The sequence below is a fragment of the Coloeus monedula genome, assembly GCF_965178545.1.
Source record: "Coloeus monedula genome assembly, chromosome: 20".
NCBI lineage: Eukaryota > Metazoa > Chordata > Aves > Passeriformes > Corvidae > Coloeus > Coloeus monedula.
This window is the reverse complement of record NC_138800.1, coordinates 4891683-4911482: the sequence shown is the minus strand read 5'-3', so window position 1 is coordinate 4911482 and position 19800 is coordinate 4891683. Positions and strand designations below refer to the sequence as shown.

The following is a 19800-nucleotide window of genomic DNA, read 5'->3' as shown; positions in this document are numbered from 1 at the left end:
GACAAACTCCCAGGAGATTCTGGCAGGCTCAAGCCTCCATTCCTACCAAATCTTTGCTTTTCTACTTTCAGCTCTAATGTAGAGTTGGGGAAGCTTGAAAACTGGAGAAAAAGAGAGTGACAGGGCAGGTAAGAAGCATGGGGAGAGCCAGAGCTCATCCCTGGAGAGGCAGCAAATGAGCTCCACTGAGCAGGAGGTTAAGGCGGCACCCAGGAATAGGAAAGTGCAATTGCACATGGTCTAGAACCAGGCAGTGTGGTCTCAGGGGGATGTATTTTATTCCTAAAATTGCTTTTGGTATCGGATTCATAATAATTAACCAAAATTTTGCTCCCCACTAGGCAGAGGGCTTGCTTGGGAATACACAAACTCTGTGTGAGCTCCCGGCACAGCGGCACCACGGTCCCATGGCTGCTCCCAGGAACAACATGAACACACAGACAGCTTCCAGCTCCTGCCTTGGGCAAGCCTGTGCCCACCCAGGGTGGGATTTCCACCCTGTGGAGCCGAGGGGGATATTCCCTGGCATGTCTGTGTCCCACACTCCTGGCCCTGCCGTGCCTCCAGAGCCACTGACACAGCAGCTGCAACGCTCTGCTTGGCACATCTTAAACCAGCCCAAATCCCCCCTGGAGGGGATGATAGCAGATGTTTTGTCTCAGTGCCCACCCCCTGTGGCCCACACACTCACCAGGAAGACGAGGCAGTGCAGGAACAGGGTGTAGAAGAAGGCCACGGTCCGAGCGGTCTTGTTGGACAGGATGAGCCGCCCCTGAAGAAGAGCAGAGTGGAAAATCCCACTTCGATGGGGGCCAGCGGAAACCAGCTCTCCTCAAACAGCCTTGGAGAGAGCCTGGCCAGGACTGGGAGCCTGTTCCTGCCAGACCCTACACAAACATGCAGTGAGGTGGTGTTTGCCACCCACCTGCGCCCACCTCCGAGCAGTGACGCTCCTTCAAAGTGGCTGCACAAGTGCCAACGCTCTCAGCCCAAATTTGCCCAAACTGAGGTGGACTCAGGGCTGCCTGCTGTGGGCTTGCCCCTACTGAAAACTCTTCTGGGGGTTTATCTGAGTTGCTTTCACCCAGCTCTCTCCAGCAGCTCTCCCCGCTCCTGCTGTGCCAGCCCTGCCTCAGTGCCTGCTCCACAGAGAAACCCCGGCAGTAATTAAGTCTTGCACATTTTTAATTCATGAGCTCGAACAACTTGTGATTTGCAGCATCTCCTCATCGCCTCCTGGGCAGGGCACTGGAGCCAAGGCTGTGCTGGTGTTCCCAGAGCTGGGCCCTGGTGTCCCCTTGCTCTGGCTCTGCAAGGTCTGTCCCAAAAAGTTTGCTCTCCACCCTTGCCAGTCCTGTGCCACCCCACAGGGCTGCCCAACCTCACTGGGGGCTGGAAACCTGTGGGGTGGGGTTGAATCGCCCTCCACCCCTCATTTTGGAGAGGCCACTGAACCACAGCCAGGCCCTGATGACACCTGAGCCCTTTTGGCACATCACACCAAGATCCCAGTGGGAAATCCTTCGTGTGCCTCCCTTCAAAAGCATGAAAATCAGGAGCAGCAGAGGAGTGGCTTGTAAAGGAAGGTCCTGCCTTCCTTCATAGCCACTCTTTATTCCTGCTGTAACCCAGGGACTCATTATGGACATAAGCACATTCCCCAAACACCATGCAGGCTTTCCAAAGCTGGCATTAAAACCCACAGATCTCCCACCAAACCCATTCCGGGCTGAAATCGTCTTTGCTATTCACGGCCACGGCGGAGGCTGCTGTAACAAACAAGATTATGTTCTTAAATATTCCCAAGGAATAACTCCCCTAAGTCAGTTTTTTTTTTTGTGAATGCCTTTCATTAATTCTCCGTGGTGCTGGCACGCCACACAATCCATATTCATGTTGGCATTTGCTTGGTTTTTATGCAAATGACAACTCTGCCTTTATTGCAGGATATCTCTGTGTTCTGGGGCTGCTGCAGCCCCGCAGTCCCACGTTCACCTCCCTTGTGCTGGAGAGCTGGGGGTTAACTCAGCCAAAAGCCCATCCTGAGCCTGCTGCTAATGCCACAAATTCCAATATAAGTCAGATTTCCTCAATAACCACATTTTTAGCTCAGAAAGTTCAGCCCTAAGAGATGGCAGCCCAGGCTTGCAGTGGCAGCAGTCGCCTCCTGCCCTCCCTGGCTCAGGCAAGGACCCTCAGCTGCTGCAGACACCACAGCTTCCCCAGCATTTTCCCTGATACTTTTTTGGAAAGAAGAGCCAGAGCAGGAAGGATCAGGGCTTGGGAAGGGGATTTTATGGAGAGTGCAATGAGAAGTCACTGTGTGCTTGAGGATGCTGTGCTGTGTGGGGCAGATATCTTCCCTGGAGTGTTGGACCCTCTGCAGCCCTTCACACTCCTTCTCCCCAGATGTGTGGGGTGCTGGGGCTCTCTGAGGGGGGGTCTCCAATGCAGGAGGCTTTGGCCCTGGATGGGGGTGCAGCCCTGAGCCCCCCAGCACACTACAAACCAGAGGAGAGGTGCTTGGAATCAGAATAGAATCAGAATTGTGTAGGTCGGAAAAGACCTCAAAAATCCTTCAGTCCAACCATTCCCCCAGCACTGCCAAGGCCACCACTACCCACATCCCCAAGTGCCACATCTCCATGTCTGTTAAATACCTCTGGAGATGGTGGCTCCACCGCTGCCCTGGACAGCACAGGAGGAAAGGAATTGCTCCTAACCCGAACCCCAGCATGGCCCCAGTGTGGTCTGCACCCCTGCCTGGGGCAGCAGGGATGGGGCCTTCCTACTGCCCAAGAGCCCCATTCCCTTGCAGGCACTGGGTTAAAAACCTCTCAGCTCCCACCAGGGCTGGCAGAGCAGCCACTCACCATGCTCAGCGTGGCTTTATCCCAGGGACTGAGGCTCAGGTACTTCCTCTGGCGCTCCTGAAAGGAAACCACAGAGGATTTTAAGGCTCAAAGGGTTAATTTGGGGTTTGCAAAACATGGAAGGAGCTGTGTGCCCCAGGATGCTCCTATTTTCCCCCTACCCCCAGCCATCATCTGGGCACAGTGACTTTTATTTATTTTTTATTTTTGAAAGCAAAGGGCGTTTGAGTGCGTTTCATTCTATCAGAGGTCCCTGGATTTCATCTGGGCATGATCCCACAGCAGACAGAGGCTGATGGAGAGAAGGGTGCTGGGGGGCCTTTCATACCTTCCTGCTGAAGGAGGAGAAGGGGTCCAGGCGTTCCTCATACTGGGAGGAGTAGCGCTGCTCCGTGTCATCCCTGCTGCTGCCCTGTGGGAGCAAAGGCAGTGTGAGGGACACCCAGCACAAGGACAGAGCCCCCAGGTCCCCCATTTGGAAGAAATGACCCCCAAAGGATGGAGCAGCACAGCCCAGAGCTGACCCACAGGGCCGACAGCATCTGTCTCCTTCAGAAAGGAGAAGCACAACGGGAACTGTTGAACAAAATCATTTCTTCATAGAATGGTTTGGGTTGGAAAGGACCTTGGGTTGTTACACCAGGGGATTCTGCCATGAGGACTTCCTGTTTCTCCTGTGTCTCCCTGTTTTTGGCCCTTTCCATGGAATAATTTCAACTGTGTCATCCTCACAGAGCTCAGCTGGGCTACTGCAAATCCCACCCTGAATTCCTTTGCTGCTGGGCCAGGTAGGACGGACACAGCGGTTTAGGAGGAGCAAATCATTGTCCAAACATAGAGCTGTTATAAACTGGGAAAAGGGCAAGGAAAACGAAGAAAACCCCTTGAAAGAAGGGATAGATTTGGGTGGGTTCAGACAGGCTGGATTTTATACTTCTCCTGGGACAGAGGTCCCCCTTACGCAGCCTCGGCCGCAGCGAGCCCCGAGGATGTTCGTGTAGCCTGCACATCCCTGCTCCTCCCTCCTCCACCTCTGCAGGAACTGCAGATTCCACATCATTCCTGCCCAAACCCAGCCAGGAAACAGCACATGCAGCCACCAGCCTGCTGCAAGCTCTGGCTGCTCGCTCCGGTGCGAATCCAGCCCTGTCCCAGCCCGGTGCCACCTCCCGCTCTGCCCAGCCAGCTCGGCAGTGCTGACACTCCCCGAGGGCTTTCTGGACCTGTTCCTACGTGCAGAAGGTTGCCCTGCCCAGCCCCGTGGCTGGTTGTTACACCTCCGTGTAAACCTTTAGTAAAAACCAGCCCTCACACACTGAAACCCGAGCCTCGGGTCACCGCGATGAGACCATTTAGGGGCGCTGAACTGGCCGCAGCCTGGCCCGGTGGAGCGATCTTTGATGAGTATTTTTAACGTGTCACATGCCCCATTAGAGGGTGAATTATGCAATCCCCAGCGCTGCTGCCACAGAGGGTTTTGCTCTTTAGCTCATGGCAATGGCATTCAGGGGTTGCCTTGTGGCGGAGGATAAACATGGATATGATATTCCGCAGGAGAAACGGGAAAAGATGTCAGAGGGGACAACCTGGCGTCATCACGGAGGCATAAATAAAAGAACCAAATAAGGTCCCTCACAGCTGTAGGAGTTTCCCACCCCCAAATGCTATTAAAATATCCATCAACAAAACAGACTTGGTCCAGGCAGCACGGGAGGGCAGCAGCGAGAGGGAAGGATGGCAGGGAATGGGTGTCCTCTCTGTGAGTGGCACTTTGGCATTTTTAGGTCAGGACAGCCTGGCTCTGACCGGAGAAGTGGCTGCAGTGGAAAGCTCCCGGGCAGCAGCCTGCCCCTCCTGCAAACCCCCAGGGATGAACCTCCTCAGCGACACAGCATGAGCAGAGCAGGTTGCAGCCAAGTCTGGTCCCCCTTCCCAGCCTCCTCCTGGCATTACTGAGATGATTTTGGGCTGGTTTCTTCTCTTTTGTCTGTCTTCTGGCTGCTCAGGGAGCAGCTCTCTCTGCTGGCTACAAGAAGTTCAGGAATGAGCACAGGTGGGACAGGATGAATTATTTTCCAGGCTCTACAGCAGGGATTTATTGCAGGAGGTCCCAGTTTAACCCCTGGCTGCCTGCTCAGGTAGAAGGATCCACATTTACCTGCTAGAGCACCACATTGCCAGCAGTGAGCATCAAAGGGGGGTGTAGCAGCTCTAGTAGGGAGGAAATTTGGGCTTCTGGCTTCAAAGACCCCTCAGCACAGTTCTAAACTGCCTTCCTGGCAGGGAGGTGGGGTCCCTGCTCCTCTGGACAGAGCACTGCACCTTTTTGCACCCCAGTTAGCTCCAGCTTTCATGCAAGCTGCATATTGGAAATGTGCAGTTTCTGTGTGGGCTGTCTGTCCGTGTGAGCCCAGCCCGAGGATGGACAGACAGATGGACAGATGGACACTCACCCGGCCAGGATAGCTCTGCAGGAACTTGATCTTCTCATAGAGCTTGATGTTGTCAGCTCTCAGGTTGTCCAGCTCGCTCTGCAGGGCGTGCACCGTGTGCTGCAGCATCCGGTTCTCCTGCACGGGGGGCGGGGGGAGAATGGGATCCAGCCAGGGGGGATTCAGTGCATCCAGCCAGGGTTCAGTCCCTTCTCAGGAATTAAACCCCCCTGGTTCTGAATTCAAATTGCTCCCTAATTAAAACTGTCCCAGGTGTGGCAGAACGGGGCTCCCAGTCCTGAACCATTAAGAACCCCTTCCCTCAGTGGCCAAAGAAGGGCTGGGGCAGCCAAGGTGGCTGAGGGGGGCTTTGGGATGGGATGTGGGTCCCACGGGATGTGCAGACACAACCTGATAGCTTTATTTTGAGCTCTCCTTCAGTTTTTTACCCCAAAATGCATCTTCTACATGCTTTTTCCATGGCTACCCCAAAGACTGTGCCAGGAGGCCAAGCACAGGGACACAGGGATTTGGACCGGTCCTTGAGCTGGAACAACACAGGCTGGGGCAGGCTTTGGTCCTGCTCACAGCAGGATGTATTTTCCTCTTGCTTGCAGTGAGTGGTTGGTACAAAATTCCCTGCAGGTCAGCAGAGCAGCCAGCCCAGGCTGAGGCCCTGCAGCCCCCCAGCCCCCTCCCCAGCACACTCACCCCCTCCAACTCCTGGTTCTTGGCCCGGAAGCGTTCCCGCTGGCTGGAGATGATGGAGAGGAGTGAGTCCACCTGCCCCTCAGGGAATGAGGTGCCAGGGGATGGAGGGTGACCTGTGGACGAGGTTTGGCGTGAGAGATGAGCTGGTAGATGCCCACCATCCACCCCAGGGGTTTGCTCATGATCCTCCTGCTGTGGGACCTTGGGGGCACCCAGATAAACCCCTGTGCACAGTTATTACAACATGGACTGGTATTTATGGGTTATTTTTTCATTTTTGAGGACTCATCCTGGAAGTGGAGAGGAAAACCAATTGCATTATTTGGTGCAACCCACATCTGCCTTTCCCTGACCCCAACCCTCCCCATCTCTCCTCTGGCTTCTGCAGCAGCTGCAGCATTAAAACAAAGCCCCAGAGCCACAACCAGCCCCTCCATCCACACCCTCCTCTCCCCTACCCTGACTCCTCATCCACCACCAGCTTGCTATGCCCAGGGCCCCATTTTTTGGGTGTCCCACATGGATTGCCCCCCATGACGGGGCTCTGAGCATGCCTGGGGGGGCTGTGGCCATCCCTCCCTGCTCTTTCTTCCTGGCAGTGGCATCCATGGCCAAGGAGAAATGTGTCCCCAAGGCCATGAGTCAGGCAGCTGCACAGAGCAGTTATTCATAGTGCAGGAGGGGTGGCTGCAGGTTGTTTGGCTTGGTGGGACTGTTGCTGTGATATTGTTTATCTTGTGTTTTCAAAACCTTTCAAAACAAACCAAAAAAAAAAAAAAAAAAACAAAACCCAAAAACCACGCAAAGAAAGGAAAAAAGGAAAGGAAGTGTTTTGTTGTTGTTGTTGTTTTCCCAGAGGAGCAAAGAGTTGTTATTTTTTTTTTGATTCATTTTCTCCTGCAGACCTCAGCGCAGGGGCTGATGTACAGGAAATGTTTCACTGGCTGGCTCTGGAGGGGTTTGGTGTGGGAAGAGCAGGAGGCAGAGCACAGAGCTCAGGGTGTTTGGTTCAGCCTGGGTTCACCAGCTCAGCACAGAGCCAGGCCTGGCACGTGCCCACTGCACCCCTCGGGAGGAGCCAGAGGATGGGCAAACCATGCCCAGCATGGAAAACTGTCCCAGTGAAGGACACACGGAGCAGGTGATGCCTGTTCTGGCTCAGGAGCCTCCTCGTGCTGCCATCCCTGGACAACTGACCACCCTGCCCATGGCACTGGGGTGTCCCAGCACCAGTTTCACTCCCTCCTCTCACCATAAAACAGCGCCGTGGCCTCCTTGATGGGCTCAGGGATCTTCTCCAGGCCGGGGGTGGCCGCACCCTGGGCAGCACAAGCAGAAGGGGTTAAGCATTTCCCACCCACCCAAAGGTGCCTGGGCAAAGCAAACCCTCCTGGATCCTGCTACTGCCCTGGCAGCTGCAGCCTCATCCCTGCTGGACGGGCATCCTGCAAGGATCAGGACTGACACAGCGTGGAAAGGCTGGTGTTCAACCTCAAATCCCAGCCTCTGCCTGGGAAGAAGGGCTAGATGGTTCCTGGGTGCCACTGGTACCACCCCCTCCCACGCCAGCACCTCCCCACTGCACGGGCACCGTGCAAATCTCTGCTGGGTGAAATATCAGGCAGAGAGAAAAGGAAGGAAAACAATTTTGAAAAGGGAAAAAAGAGGAGGTGAACACTCCCTCACACTTCCAGCTCTGACAGCCAAGCCCGGGGCCGGGGGGAGGGGGGGTACCTCTGCATCCGGGCGATGCACGGCAGACAGGGCTTGGATGGTGCTGAGGTCGTGCTCCAGCTTGGCCACGAGCTCCTTCTGGCCAGCCAGGGTGGACACGGCCTCCGTCAGCTGGATCTGCAGCTCGGCACAGCGCACTGCAAGACAGAGCCAGGCCTGTCACCCGGGGGGCCCCAAACCCCAAACTGTGCCAAGGGGACACCAAAGAGCTGAGAAACCCCCACCTGGAGCACCAGAGCCAACTCAGAGCAGCAACCCTGTTCTCTCCTTAGGTTTGGGGGCAGCAGGACAGCGGCAATCCCTGCTCAGCACCAGGGGTCCAGCCCTCCTTGGAGATGCCCCAGGGTGGGCACAGTCCCTGGAAAGGAGCAGTGCCACATCCCAGTGCCAGAGGCAATGGGAGCAGGCAGCTGCCTGCACTGGCACAGCTGCTTCAAAGCATCAGCAAGGTTTTTTTGGAGCCCCAGGGGTACCTGGCAGCATGCTGGCTGGGCAGAGTCGGGGGACCTGGAGAGGGGTGAGGGGAGCTGAGCCTATGAACTGATCCCATCTGCACGGGAAAGGTGATGGAAGAGGCTTCCCCACAGATGGAAGAGGCTGTGGGGGCTGGGACAGGCACTCACAGGGCGGATGGGGGCTTGGAGCAGGGTGGGGGACATCCCCCAGGAGGGGCTCAGGTGGGACCACTCCTGCCCCAGGCACTGGGCCAGGCTGTGCAGCCCCCGGCGTTCCCGCTCAGCCAATTTTCTACAAAGGATCCCTCTTTCCAGTTGCCCCCCAGAGTAAAACCCACACCCTAAACCACAACAGGCACTGCTGGAATGCTCCAGGAGCAAAACAAAAACCTCTCATTCCCCTCATATAACCCCAGCCCAGATGTGAAGCAGTGGAGGGCTGCAGCTACAGCGAGAGGCACAGGGGCAGCACCTCAGGGCAAGCTCCGTGTTCCATTGGCAAATCCATCCCAAAACTGTCCTGCAGCAGGAATTGACTCATTTCACCTTTCTCCCTTGCTGCCAGCAGTGTCTGGGCCTCTCCCTGGCTGGAAAACCTGCTCAGCTCCAGGTTCAGAGCTGATGCTTTGCACTGCCAGCACCTCCACCGTGGGGACGCAGGATCCGTCCCTTGGTGCCTGGGTTTCCAGGTGGGTGAAAGCTCAGGTCCCAGCTGTTCCAGTCCCTCCCTGATAATTCCTGCTGTAATTATTCCCCTAAATTCCAGACAGCTGGAAGGCAAAAAATTTCCTCATTTATCAACAGCCAGGGAGCAAGAAGTGCAGGGGTTGCCTGGGGAGCAGCAAATGCAGGCTGTTCTCAGGGCTCCTACCCTCTCTGAGCCTTCAGATGAGGGGTGCAATGTGTGCATAGCTCAATTCCAGCTCTCCCAGTCATGCCAGGCTGGGAAATGCTCCATACACCCTGAAACCAGCTGTGGAGGGAGGTCCTTGCACAGGGAGTGATGCCCTGACCACAGGGTTGGAGTGATGGAAGCTCAAAGTGATGCCCAAAGTGACACTGCTTTTCCAGGAATCAGGGTCTTTGCTGGTGCAAATTCCTCCCTTTTTTTTTGTAGATGTGGAACCTGGGGACATGGTTAGTGGTGGGCTTGGCAGTGATGGGATAACGATGATCTTAAAGGTCTTTTTCAACCTAAACAATAAGAAAGACAATTACTGTGTTCATGTAATAGAATCACAGAGTAGTTTGGGTTGGGAAGGAACCTTAAAGCTCATCCCATTCCACCCCTGCCATGGGCAGGGACACCTTCCACTGTCCCAGGTTGCTCCAAGCCCCATCCAACCTGGCCTTGGACACTTCCAGGGATGGGGCAGCCACAGCTGCTCTGGGCAACCTGTGCCAGGGCCTCCCCACCCTCACAGGGAAGAATTCCTTCCCAATTTCCAATCTAAACTTAGATTGGACAAACTTCTTCTAGTTTAAAGCCATTCCCATGTTATTCAGAAGGACCAAGCCTCACCACAGTGAGAGAGAGGTGACACGTGCTTTGAATACAACACCTGGATTTATTTTTCCCCCTCGGCATATTTACATTTTAGAGCCCCCAATAAAAGACTCAGGATCGAGCAGGAGTAGTTGTGCTAAAGGCACATCCCACTGGAGGTCAGTATTTCTCCAGGAATGGGGAATCGCTGCCTGCTCCAAAACATGGGTGGCCTGATGCAAAGTATTTGCATCAATGAGATTTGGAAAGAAGAAAACCTCTTCCCTATGGTTAATTATTCAATTGGCTGTCTTTTAAAATTTCATTAAAATGTAATTGGGAAGCTATTGCTGGCCAAACATCGGCTGGGGGGCCCAATTCTGCCCAAGGTGCTCTACACCAGGAGGTGAGTTGGGGCAGGACGTGTTCCCTGGCCTCCCACCCTGCCCAAAAATCCTCTGCAGAGCTGAGCTTTGGAGCCTGCAGAAGGAGACCCAGGCCCTGGATCCCAGTTCCTGCATCTTTCTCTTAAATGATCCTTTTGGCTTCTGAGTTACACGGACTGAGCTTTCAATTTAAGAGAAAAAAGGGTCCCCAAAGAAGCAGAGCTCTCAGTTTTAAAGGAATCTGCATCCTTCCTTCCCTTAGGTTTCACTTGGCCTTGGCCAGTCCTCTACAAACCATCCATGAAAACAGAAAAGGCTGGAACTGTGCCTGACACTGAAAGCAACCAAATGCACAGAGCTTCTCTCTCATCTCCCCATCAGTGTCACTCCTCACAGTTGGTTTTTGGTGGGTTTTTTTTAATCATAACTTTCTCTTTTCACAGGGGCCGTGGCCACCCGCGAGTTCGTCACTTCTGTGCCAGCGACTCTTCACCTGCAGCAGCAGGAGCAGGGCTCTGCCAGGCAGGCAGGGCAGCTCAGGCATTGAGATCCAGCAAAAGGGAATCTGCCTTTGTCTTCCCTGAGCTGCTGAGCTGCAGAGCCCTCGCTCTGACCCCTCAGATGTGCAGATACCTCAAAAGCCGGGAAGAGGAGAGGTACTGCAGAAGGCAATGGGACAAAGAAGGTGAAGTCCTGAGGAAAGTGGGTTTTAAACCATGTATTTAGCCTCAAACTCTGCCAGCTCTGGCTTTTAAGAAGCCAGGCCTGACATTGCCATGGCCTTATGAAGAAAAGAGCAGAAGTACAGGGACTGGGCAGCCCCACACTGGCAGAAGCCACCTGCCTTGGCCGGTGCCATGCTCCAGTGCCAGCTTGGCACAGACAGAGCTGGTTTCCCCTTGTCTGATATGCAGAAAATGAGAAGCTGGGACTGGACTATTCCCATACCTGGAAGTCCTCAAGGCCAGGCTGGATGGGGCCCTGAAAAACCTGGTCTAGTGGAAGTTGTCCCTGCCCATGGCAGGGGGTTGGACTTGGTGATGTTAAAGGTTCCCTTCAACCCAAACCATTAAATAATTCTATGATATCTTGCCAAACACTGAATGAACACCCTGGAAGAGCCTCTGCTTAAAGAAAATGCTCTGAAGAAATGTCTCCTCTGGGAATTCTGTGTACCCAAGGGGCACAGCCGTGGATGGCACTGCCATGGGATGAATGTTTCTGGAAATAACATCAAGGACCTCTATGGACAGGCCATGTGGTGGGACACAAAGGTGCCTCACACAGAGAGGGAACAAAACCCAAACTTAGAAGAAAAGATTTTTATGAGTCTCACCATTTTTTCCTTGTGAACAGCCCTGTCAGTCTCTTGCCATTCCAAAGCTGCAGGTTAAATCCTTGAAGTGATTATTGAGGAAAACAGCCCTGGAGCCCCAGTCCCCACGCTGGTGGGGAGCAGAACCTGGCAGATGCAGGAGCTCATTGGGAGTGCCCCCGAGACCTGAGCCCAGTGCTGCCACAGATCAACAGCAACTCTGACTCCTTTAAGAAGCTCCAGCAACTGGGCTCCCTTGGCAAATCATCCAAAATAAACAGCATCTGTTTTCACAGATGGAGAAAATTAAGACACACTAGCAACTTAGTTTGAAGTTATAAGGCCAGACGTAAATAAATGAGAGGCAATCTTTCCATAAGATGGTGGCTTGATTACTGAGGATACAGACAGATGAATAAATCACCTTGGGGTGAGATAGGCTGTAACTTGCTACACATCCATGGGACTGGGGTAGCTGCTCATGTGGATCCCCAGAGCCTGGAGGAAATGAGAGGTAAGTGGTGTAACTGAAGGGATGGGGGTAGGAGCACACACATGGGCAGTTATGGCAAATTAGCTGATGCTCTGCAAGTTCACACCCTGATTTGCCTCGTGGAACTTTTTAATCTCCCTCCATTACTGTCTGGCCTCCCTGAATTTACATAACTGTAAAAAAAAGAAAAGAAAAAAGAAAACAAGCTGAGAAGTGATGTGGCATGCTGGGAGCTCTCTTTGAAAAGTCAACTGAAGTGCACTGAAACCCACTACTTCAAAGGCTTGAAGTGTATTTTATTGACTGGAAGGAAGATGATGGTAAGATAAGTAAACCTTGGAGTGCCTTGGCACGAAGGCTCAAAGCTGGAGACTCACTCAACACAAACAGGGGTGTCTGAGAGTGCCAGGGCGAGGAGCAGAAGCCAAAGGAAGAAGCAGGAAACTGGGTCTGCCATGGGCCCTTTGATTTTTCCAGCTTCTTCACCTTTCCCCATGTTGGGCCACTCCAGTTCATGACTGGACAGTTACTTCCAAGGTGAAATCATTGTTCTTCCCCATGATGAAAAAAGTGCCAAGACTTCCTGGCACTGCTCTCCAGGAGCCTTTTCAAGCCAACAGAGTCTCACCTCTGGCTCTACCTGAGCACCCAAGGTTTACACATAAACTCAGGCCCAATTTCAGGCTCTTGAAACACTTGGCATTTAGCTTTTAAGGAAGTCTGGAAAAGGCTGTTATTGCCCAAAGTCCTGCTCCCTTTCCAGGAGAATCAACGGGAGATGACTTGACCTTGACCCTGCGCTTTGTAGCTGAAGGGAAGAGGAGCCCATGGCCTAAACACTGCAGATTCAACCCTGGATGCACAAGATGATTTTCTCTGCCCTCTGTTTTGGCCTGTGAACATGCCAAGGCAGAAAGATCTGAGCCAAAACCCTTCCCGTAACAGGAAGGTTGTCAAAGGCCTATCACCACTGTACAGTTCAATGGTTCCAGCTCTGTCTTGACCTTTTCATGGTGAGGGAAAACATTTCTGCCTGGCCCAGAGTGCGTGGGAGTCACTCAATCTGCATCAACTTCATGCAAAGCCTTTTCCTTGGGGCCACCACTGCTGGGAGCTGTCAGCAGGCTGAGAAACAGGACAAGGAGGCAGGGAATGATTGAATATTTCTACAAGTCACCAGAGCCCTGTCTGTGGGCTCTGAGGTGCAAATCTGCTCAGAGAGAAAGGCTGAAGGGCAGGCTGTAGTGCAAAAGGCCAGCTGAGCCATCTGCTGAGGTGCATCTCACCTCCCACGAGACAATGAAAAATCCCTGTCACCCAAAGGGCCTCTGCTCTGCCAAAAATCCCCCCAGAGTGAAAAAAGATACTGAAGATCAAGTGCTCTACAGATCCCACCAATACTACAGAAACACACAAGAATCGGGCTTTTGGGACATTTTAAAGCAACTTTTGTAGTAATCTCCAGGGAGGGAGGAAAGGTCAAGTCAGCTCTAGGAGCACCTGAGTAGCCAAAATGCCTGGATTATTAGTCTGGGAATCATCTCAGCCTGCAATGCTGATTCTGGGCTGTCCTGGTCCATCTGTACCTGCCACGAGTGCATTCTCTGCTCAGACCTTCTGCAGGGCTTCTGAAAGGGCAGAAAAAGCAAGGAGAGGATGAAAAAAAAGGATTGACAACATCTCTAAAAGCCATCTGTAAGTTCTAGCACAATCTCCCTGGTCTTCAGGCACAGATATCAGGGCTGGAAAAGCTCCAGGAGCGCAGAGATGAGGTTTCTCTGCAGATACAGAGGTGTAAGAGAAGACATCAAGAACATCAGTGAGGTCCTGCAGGGATGATACAGAAGCTGAGCAGTCCCAGACAGCAAGGGCTGGGACTGGCACCAGTGAAGGCAGCAAGAACAGCCCTGCTCAGTTTTATTTTCATGTGCTGCCAAAGAGACAAGAGAAAATAGGGACAAGTGCAGAGCAGATCATGTCCAACACCCTGAGAACAACGTTTGAGACTTCAACTGCCCAAGTAACAAACAGCTGGGAGCACAGGGAAAAGTCCTCTCACCCCAGCTGCCACACTCATTCCAACACATCCTCATCCTTCTCTGAGTCCTCAGTGCCCTCAGGGCCAGCTTGGAAAATGGCCTTGGGGAAGAGAGAAGGAGCCACCAAACTGAAGCAAGACAGGACAAGGGGCGATGGTTTTCAACTAAAAGAGGGCTGGTTCAGAGCAGATCTAAGGAAGAAGGCTTTTTTTAATGATGAGGGTGGGCAGGCCCTGGCACAGGGTGCCCAGAGAAGCTGTGGCTGCCCCATCCCTGGAAGTGCCCAAGGCCAGGCTGGATGGGGCTTGGAGCAAACTGGGCTAGTGGAAGGTGTCCTTTAAAGGTCCCTTCCAACCCAAACCATTCCATGATTCTACGGGTGCTCCCTCCCAGCTCTCCGGGGTTTCTCTGCCAGTTGCAGGTGAGATTTCTTCTCCCTCCCCTGCTTTTCTCCCTTTCTTTTCACATTTTGAGGGCCTGCTGGGAAGGGAAGGTTTGAAGGATTTCTCCTTCCCCTTCCTCCTGGCCCAGCCACTCCAAAATAAACAGCCCCCAGCAAAGAAACCCAGTACTGCTTAATAAATTCACCCTGTAAGGGGAGAGATTTCATACAAGGAGGGATTATTTCCAAGGGTACTAAGATAATTACATGGGTAACTTGGAAGAGTTCAAGGAAACAGTTTGAATTTTCTTATCAGTTTCCCATAGCTTGGAGCAAAAAGAAAATAAAACGCTCTGCTGTAATCAAATAATGTTTTCTGAAGCCCTCTGTTGGCAAGTACACAATTCCTTCACCACTTCCATTAAAACAGAAATATTGAGGAGAAAATGACAGCACTTCCAAATGGGAAGAAGTGGGGCTCAAAAGCATCATGTCAGCCACTCAGAGTTTCTTACCTGGTGGGAACACGATGCCATGTGAAAAAACATCCCTTTTCCCACTGGAAGTTGAACTGGCTCTCACTGACAGCAGGGCAGGAGCAGGACCATGGCCAGGACCTTTCCCATTAATCCAGCAAATCCCTGTACCATTCCCTATGCAAACCTCATCCATCCATCCCCAGCAGCAGCTCTGTCCCAGCAGGAACTCACAGCTATGTCCCAGTTCCAACCAGTAAAGGTCTATGGGAACATCCAGCTTACACTTCTTCCAAAAAAAAGAGAATTTTGACATGGTTTTGAAGGGCTGCCCCAATAAATTTATCACAGAAGATCCCACTATCTCCATGAAAGACCATAAATATCTGCTCCTGACCTCTCAGATGCTTCTTTGTGGTTTGGGTTGCTTTCCTAACTTCTTAAAATTAACTTTTTGGGATTTAGGCTTGAGAGAACAGCCTGGCTTTATCCCAGATGCAAAACTGTGAGCTGCTGTGAACCTTCTCCAGGTCTGTGCTTTCACAAGTTTAACACACCCTTTGCTTATGACCACGATTTTAGAAGCTTCTTGCCAATACCACCTGAATAAAAGTGCAGGTTACAAATATACAAATACACAAATTAACCTACCTGAGGCATAGAATTTTAAAAGTGTAGCTGTTTAGCATCAAGCTTAAAAAAAAATTAGGGTCAAATTATACACAACAACGCCATTTATAGCAATCAACAGTTGGACCAGTCATTAAAGAACAGAGGGGAAAAAAAAAAGTGTTAAACCTTGAACCTTTCCATCCTGTGGAACAACCCATCACAGACGCTTCAAAACCAGAAAATGCATATTTATCATGAAATGAAGGCATTCAGTAGCATTTTTAATACATTTTGAGGAGAATTCCCCCCTGCCTGCAGAACTAAAAATGGCAAAGACACACACTGGACACCAACATGGAGCTGGACAAAGTGCCACCCTCACTGGGGTGGGAAATCCCAGCCTGACTCCCTGCTGTCCAGGACAGACTTCCCAGGACAGAACCACAGCAAATATCCATCCAGACCCTCCTATTCCACAGGAAACTCCTAGGAGGAGGCACACGACAGCCTGGTAGGAAAAATGTGTCAGGGATGTATTGCAGGAGATGATGGAAATCAAGGTAGGTCCCCCAAAATAACCTTCAATTCACAAAAAAGCTAGACACGAGCACGCCAGGGAAAACAGAGCACCCAGGTAAGCACAGACACACACACACATCCTCTACCTGACACCCAGAGCATCCAAAAAAATGATTAATTCCACTACTTTTAAAAATGTAATCCCACGGATAGATTACAGCATCTATTCTTTACCAAACTCCAAACTCCTCACTCTAAATACTGAGAGTATTTATAGGAACATCCCATAAAGCACTAAATGAGGAATTTATTTTCCTATAAAGGATCTGTAAAAATAAACAGTGAGCCAAATATCTGGGAAAATTCTTTGACATTTCCATTTCTGAATCTAAAGCATTTCCAACCTCAGATAACTGATTTTTTTTTGGTTAAATTAGTTGATGTATTGCTGCGGTGCTCAAAACAATCCCCCTTGGCAGTCTCAGACCCCAAATATGTATTTTCTGTCTGTGGAGCTGGTGCCCACCTCCCACTGACTGCAGCAGGAATGGCCACACTTGGATTTCACTGAACATTTTGGACACCTAACACTTCAGCATTTGAGGTATTGGAAACACACACACACACACTCTCCATAGGAACTGATACATAAAAAGCAAATTTTCCTCCCCTGGCCAAACAGAAATCCCACCAAACCATCCCTTTGATCCCTCAGGGCATCACCAAACCAGAAGCACAATGTAAATGTTTGCTGCTTGGACTCAGGTCTCACCTCAATAAAAGACAGCCCACGCGGAATTGTGTTTGTATAAAAGATATTTACTTCAATTATCACACCTAGGGTGCTAGTGAATAATAATAATAATACATCGTGTGAGTTTCATACAGTGATATTGCTTCTCCATATCATATAGGGACCGTTGTACAGTGCTGAGAACAAACATTTTATGGCTAAACCAAACAAAGACAGAAACAATGCCGTCTGCTGACGAGGGAGCGCTGCCCTGCACTGCCAGCCAGATAAACTCTTACTTTTTATGTTTAAACAAATACCAAGAAATAAAATGTTACAAAAGATGAGTCACAGCAACACAATGTGGGCTTCTCAAAGCTACTGGTACAAAAAAAATGACACTTTTTTTTGTTTTTTTGTTTTTTTGTTTTTTTTTTTGGTCAATTGGGTCTTTGTGAGGATCTTTTTTTTTTTTTCTTTTTTTTTTTTTAAAATCCGTGATTGTGAATATAACAAACAAGCTCTAAAAACATCTAAGACTTAGTGCGTTACAGAAAAAATATAAAATACTGCTAAAAATGTAAGACACCACAATACACTGGGGTAAAAACTGAGCTTATTATTTAAAAAAAAAAAAAAAAAGTTCTCAGGAAAAAGTACACCACTTTCTGTTCGAGTTCATCTTGTGCTGTGTTAGTAGTCGGGGCATTTCCAAGGTCTGCCCATTCTCATGGCAAGTAGTTATTGCACAAATGCAAAGAGTTAATTTTTTAATTAAAAAAAAAAAAAAAAAAAAAGAAAAGGGACATGAGGGAAACAATTAAAAAAAAAAAAAAAGAAAAAAAAGAACATCCCCCCCTCCCCAGCCTCCATCTGCTTTGGGATCGACGTCCAAATTCGTACGTGTGACATTCTCACAGCATTTCCAGCAAGGAATGGGAGAAAATGCTTTTCACCACAGAAATGCATAGAGTATTCCGAGAGGAACAACCTTTAGTTTGGCAGAGCTGATCCAACACTTACACTTTCTTTACTCTGATTTTCAGTTTCTTTTTGGACTACACCAGAAGGAAAAAGAACCTGACGTGGGAAATTCGCTGGATGGTTTTTTTTTCAGTGGGACACCCTCGAAAGGCAAAGTGCAAATTTGCTTCCCAAGCCACAGAAGTGGTGCTGTGCCCTGCAGCTGGCTCAGCATCCTCCTCTCTGCCCATGCCAGGGGGGACCTGGCACCGGCCGGCGCTGCCCACAGCCCTGGCCCGTCCCTCCCTCGCGCTCCCGCCCGGGTTTGGGGCTGCAGTCCGGCTTTTCTCCTGCTCTCCAGGGCCACCTCGCCAGGGAAAAGTCTGTCTGAAAGCATCTTGACCTGGCAGCAAAACTGAACCACCCCTCTGTGCCACAGATCAATGCACAACGTGGATTTGCAGAGCTCACACCAGGAAAAGTTGCTGCTGCACAAGGTGAATTATTATTTTTCTTTTTTTTTTTTTTTTTCTCTTTTTTTTTTTCCTTGACCAACTTTTGAATGAGAAGGAAGTCAGCTCTGGATTCAGAAAGTCAAACATATGCCAACAAAGATGAACATCACAGGAAACCAGTCTCTCATTTTAAATGAACACTCATGAGTTAATTGCAATGTGTTCTGACCAGGGGCTCTGCGTCTTCAGCAAATTCTCAGTAGAGGCTCTAGGAGGCTCAGGGTATTTTCTCTCTCTGTATATTTTAAGTCTCTTCTCTCTCAACTGAGGCTTCTTATTCTCAGTCCTAAATTATTTTAAAAACTATTTAAATAATATTATTTATTAGGCATTTAGATAAAATACTTTTTTTTTTTCTTAAAAAAAAAAATGATTGCTCTAGAAAATACAACAGGGGCACAATGATAAGGATACTACGAGCCAACACCACCTGCTGCATCTCTAGGATATCCCAAGCTTTCTCCAACATCCATTTAGGGGACAGCAACCTGGTCTAGTGGGAGGTGTCCCTGCCCACGGCAGGGGGTTGGAATGGGATAAGCTTTAAGGTCCCTTCCAACCCAAACCAATGATATGTAAATACTCCTGTTGTGTTCATATCCAACAAAAAAACAAACCTCGACAAAAAAGAAACTGTTAAAAATTAACCTCATAAATAGGAAATATGAGATTGTTGTCCTAATCACAAACCACCTCTGTGTATTTCACCTGATGATGCTGTAGAGAGAGCAAGCTCGGGAAAGGAGGGCTGAGGGTACCGGGGGAGGGAGAGCCTGTTCTGTACAAAACCAAATCCAGACTGGAATGACCCGACAGTGCCTCACCACCCAGAGCCAGCACGGCCCTGGGCATGGGAATGGGGACAGCAGGTGTGACTGATGGCACACAGGGACACACAACTGCCTTGTTTGAAACCCATGGGGGTTTCCTGCACACTCACAGACCTACGAGTGCACGGGGTGAGACTGAGCCCGACGAGCATCAACTGCTGGGTGATGGCTGAGTCCCATCCCAAGAGCTGCTGGAACTAACCCACAGGGATGTGGGGTTTTTTTTCCCCCAGGAATCTGAATTCTCTGGAAGCAGAGCTCACCCTTGCTGGCTGTGGGACAGGAACCCCCCAGACACGGAACCAGAGTTTCTATTGCACAAAGACTCCTCACACAGTGCTGGGCGTGCTCGGCAGCCGAGCACGTTCCAGTGTTGGGACACTGGGATGCTCCATCAGTGTTTGCTCCCCCCCCCAAAAAAAAGGAAAAGCGGCTGGGAATGCTGCAAGCCAGATCACTGTGCTTTAGATTATTCTCCACGAAGAGATTAGGAAATAAGGCACATAGCTTTCCAAGTAGAGAAAGTGAAAGAGGAAATTTCAGGAAGCAAAACCTAAAGACTTAATGGGAAATGTGGCAACATAAAGGATTTTGATGATAAACCTATTGAGTGAAAATAAAAGCATTTCGAGCTTGACTAATATCTTTCCCCCACAATAAAAAAAGAAAAGATCCATGAACTCCATCTCTCAAGAGAAGGTGAGAAGGAAATGGAAGCCCTAATCAAGGAAAAGTACAATACAGATGTGACCTTGCTTGTTCCCCACGCTCTTCCTTTCCAAACCAGATGCTCAAGTACTCCCTGCATCACCTGTACCAGCATCCAGAGGTAACCAGGTACTTTGG

General features: G+C 50.4%; 1 protein-coding gene across 1 annotated transcript in view; it reads right to left on the bottom strand.

Moving 5' to 3' along the window:
- Window positions 1–19800, bottom strand: part of CUX1 (cut like homeobox 1) — a 270436-nt gene that overhangs the window by 3189 nt on the left and 247447 nt on the right. The window contains exons 15-21 of the mRNA XM_082294439.1: window positions 7751–7887; window positions 7269–7335; window positions 6017–6129; window positions 5327–5443; window positions 3202–3285; window positions 2874–2930; window positions 692–772 (exon numbers count right to left, since the gene is read on the bottom strand). Of these exons, the coding sequence (XP_082150565.1) occupies window positions 692–772; window positions 2874–2930; window positions 3202–3285; window positions 5327–5443; window positions 6017–6129; window positions 7269–7335; window positions 7751–7887 (656 nt within the window). The remainder of the gene's footprint in view (window positions 1–691; window positions 773–2873; window positions 2931–3201; window positions 3286–5326; window positions 5444–6016; window positions 6130–7268; window positions 7336–7750; window positions 7888–19800) is intronic.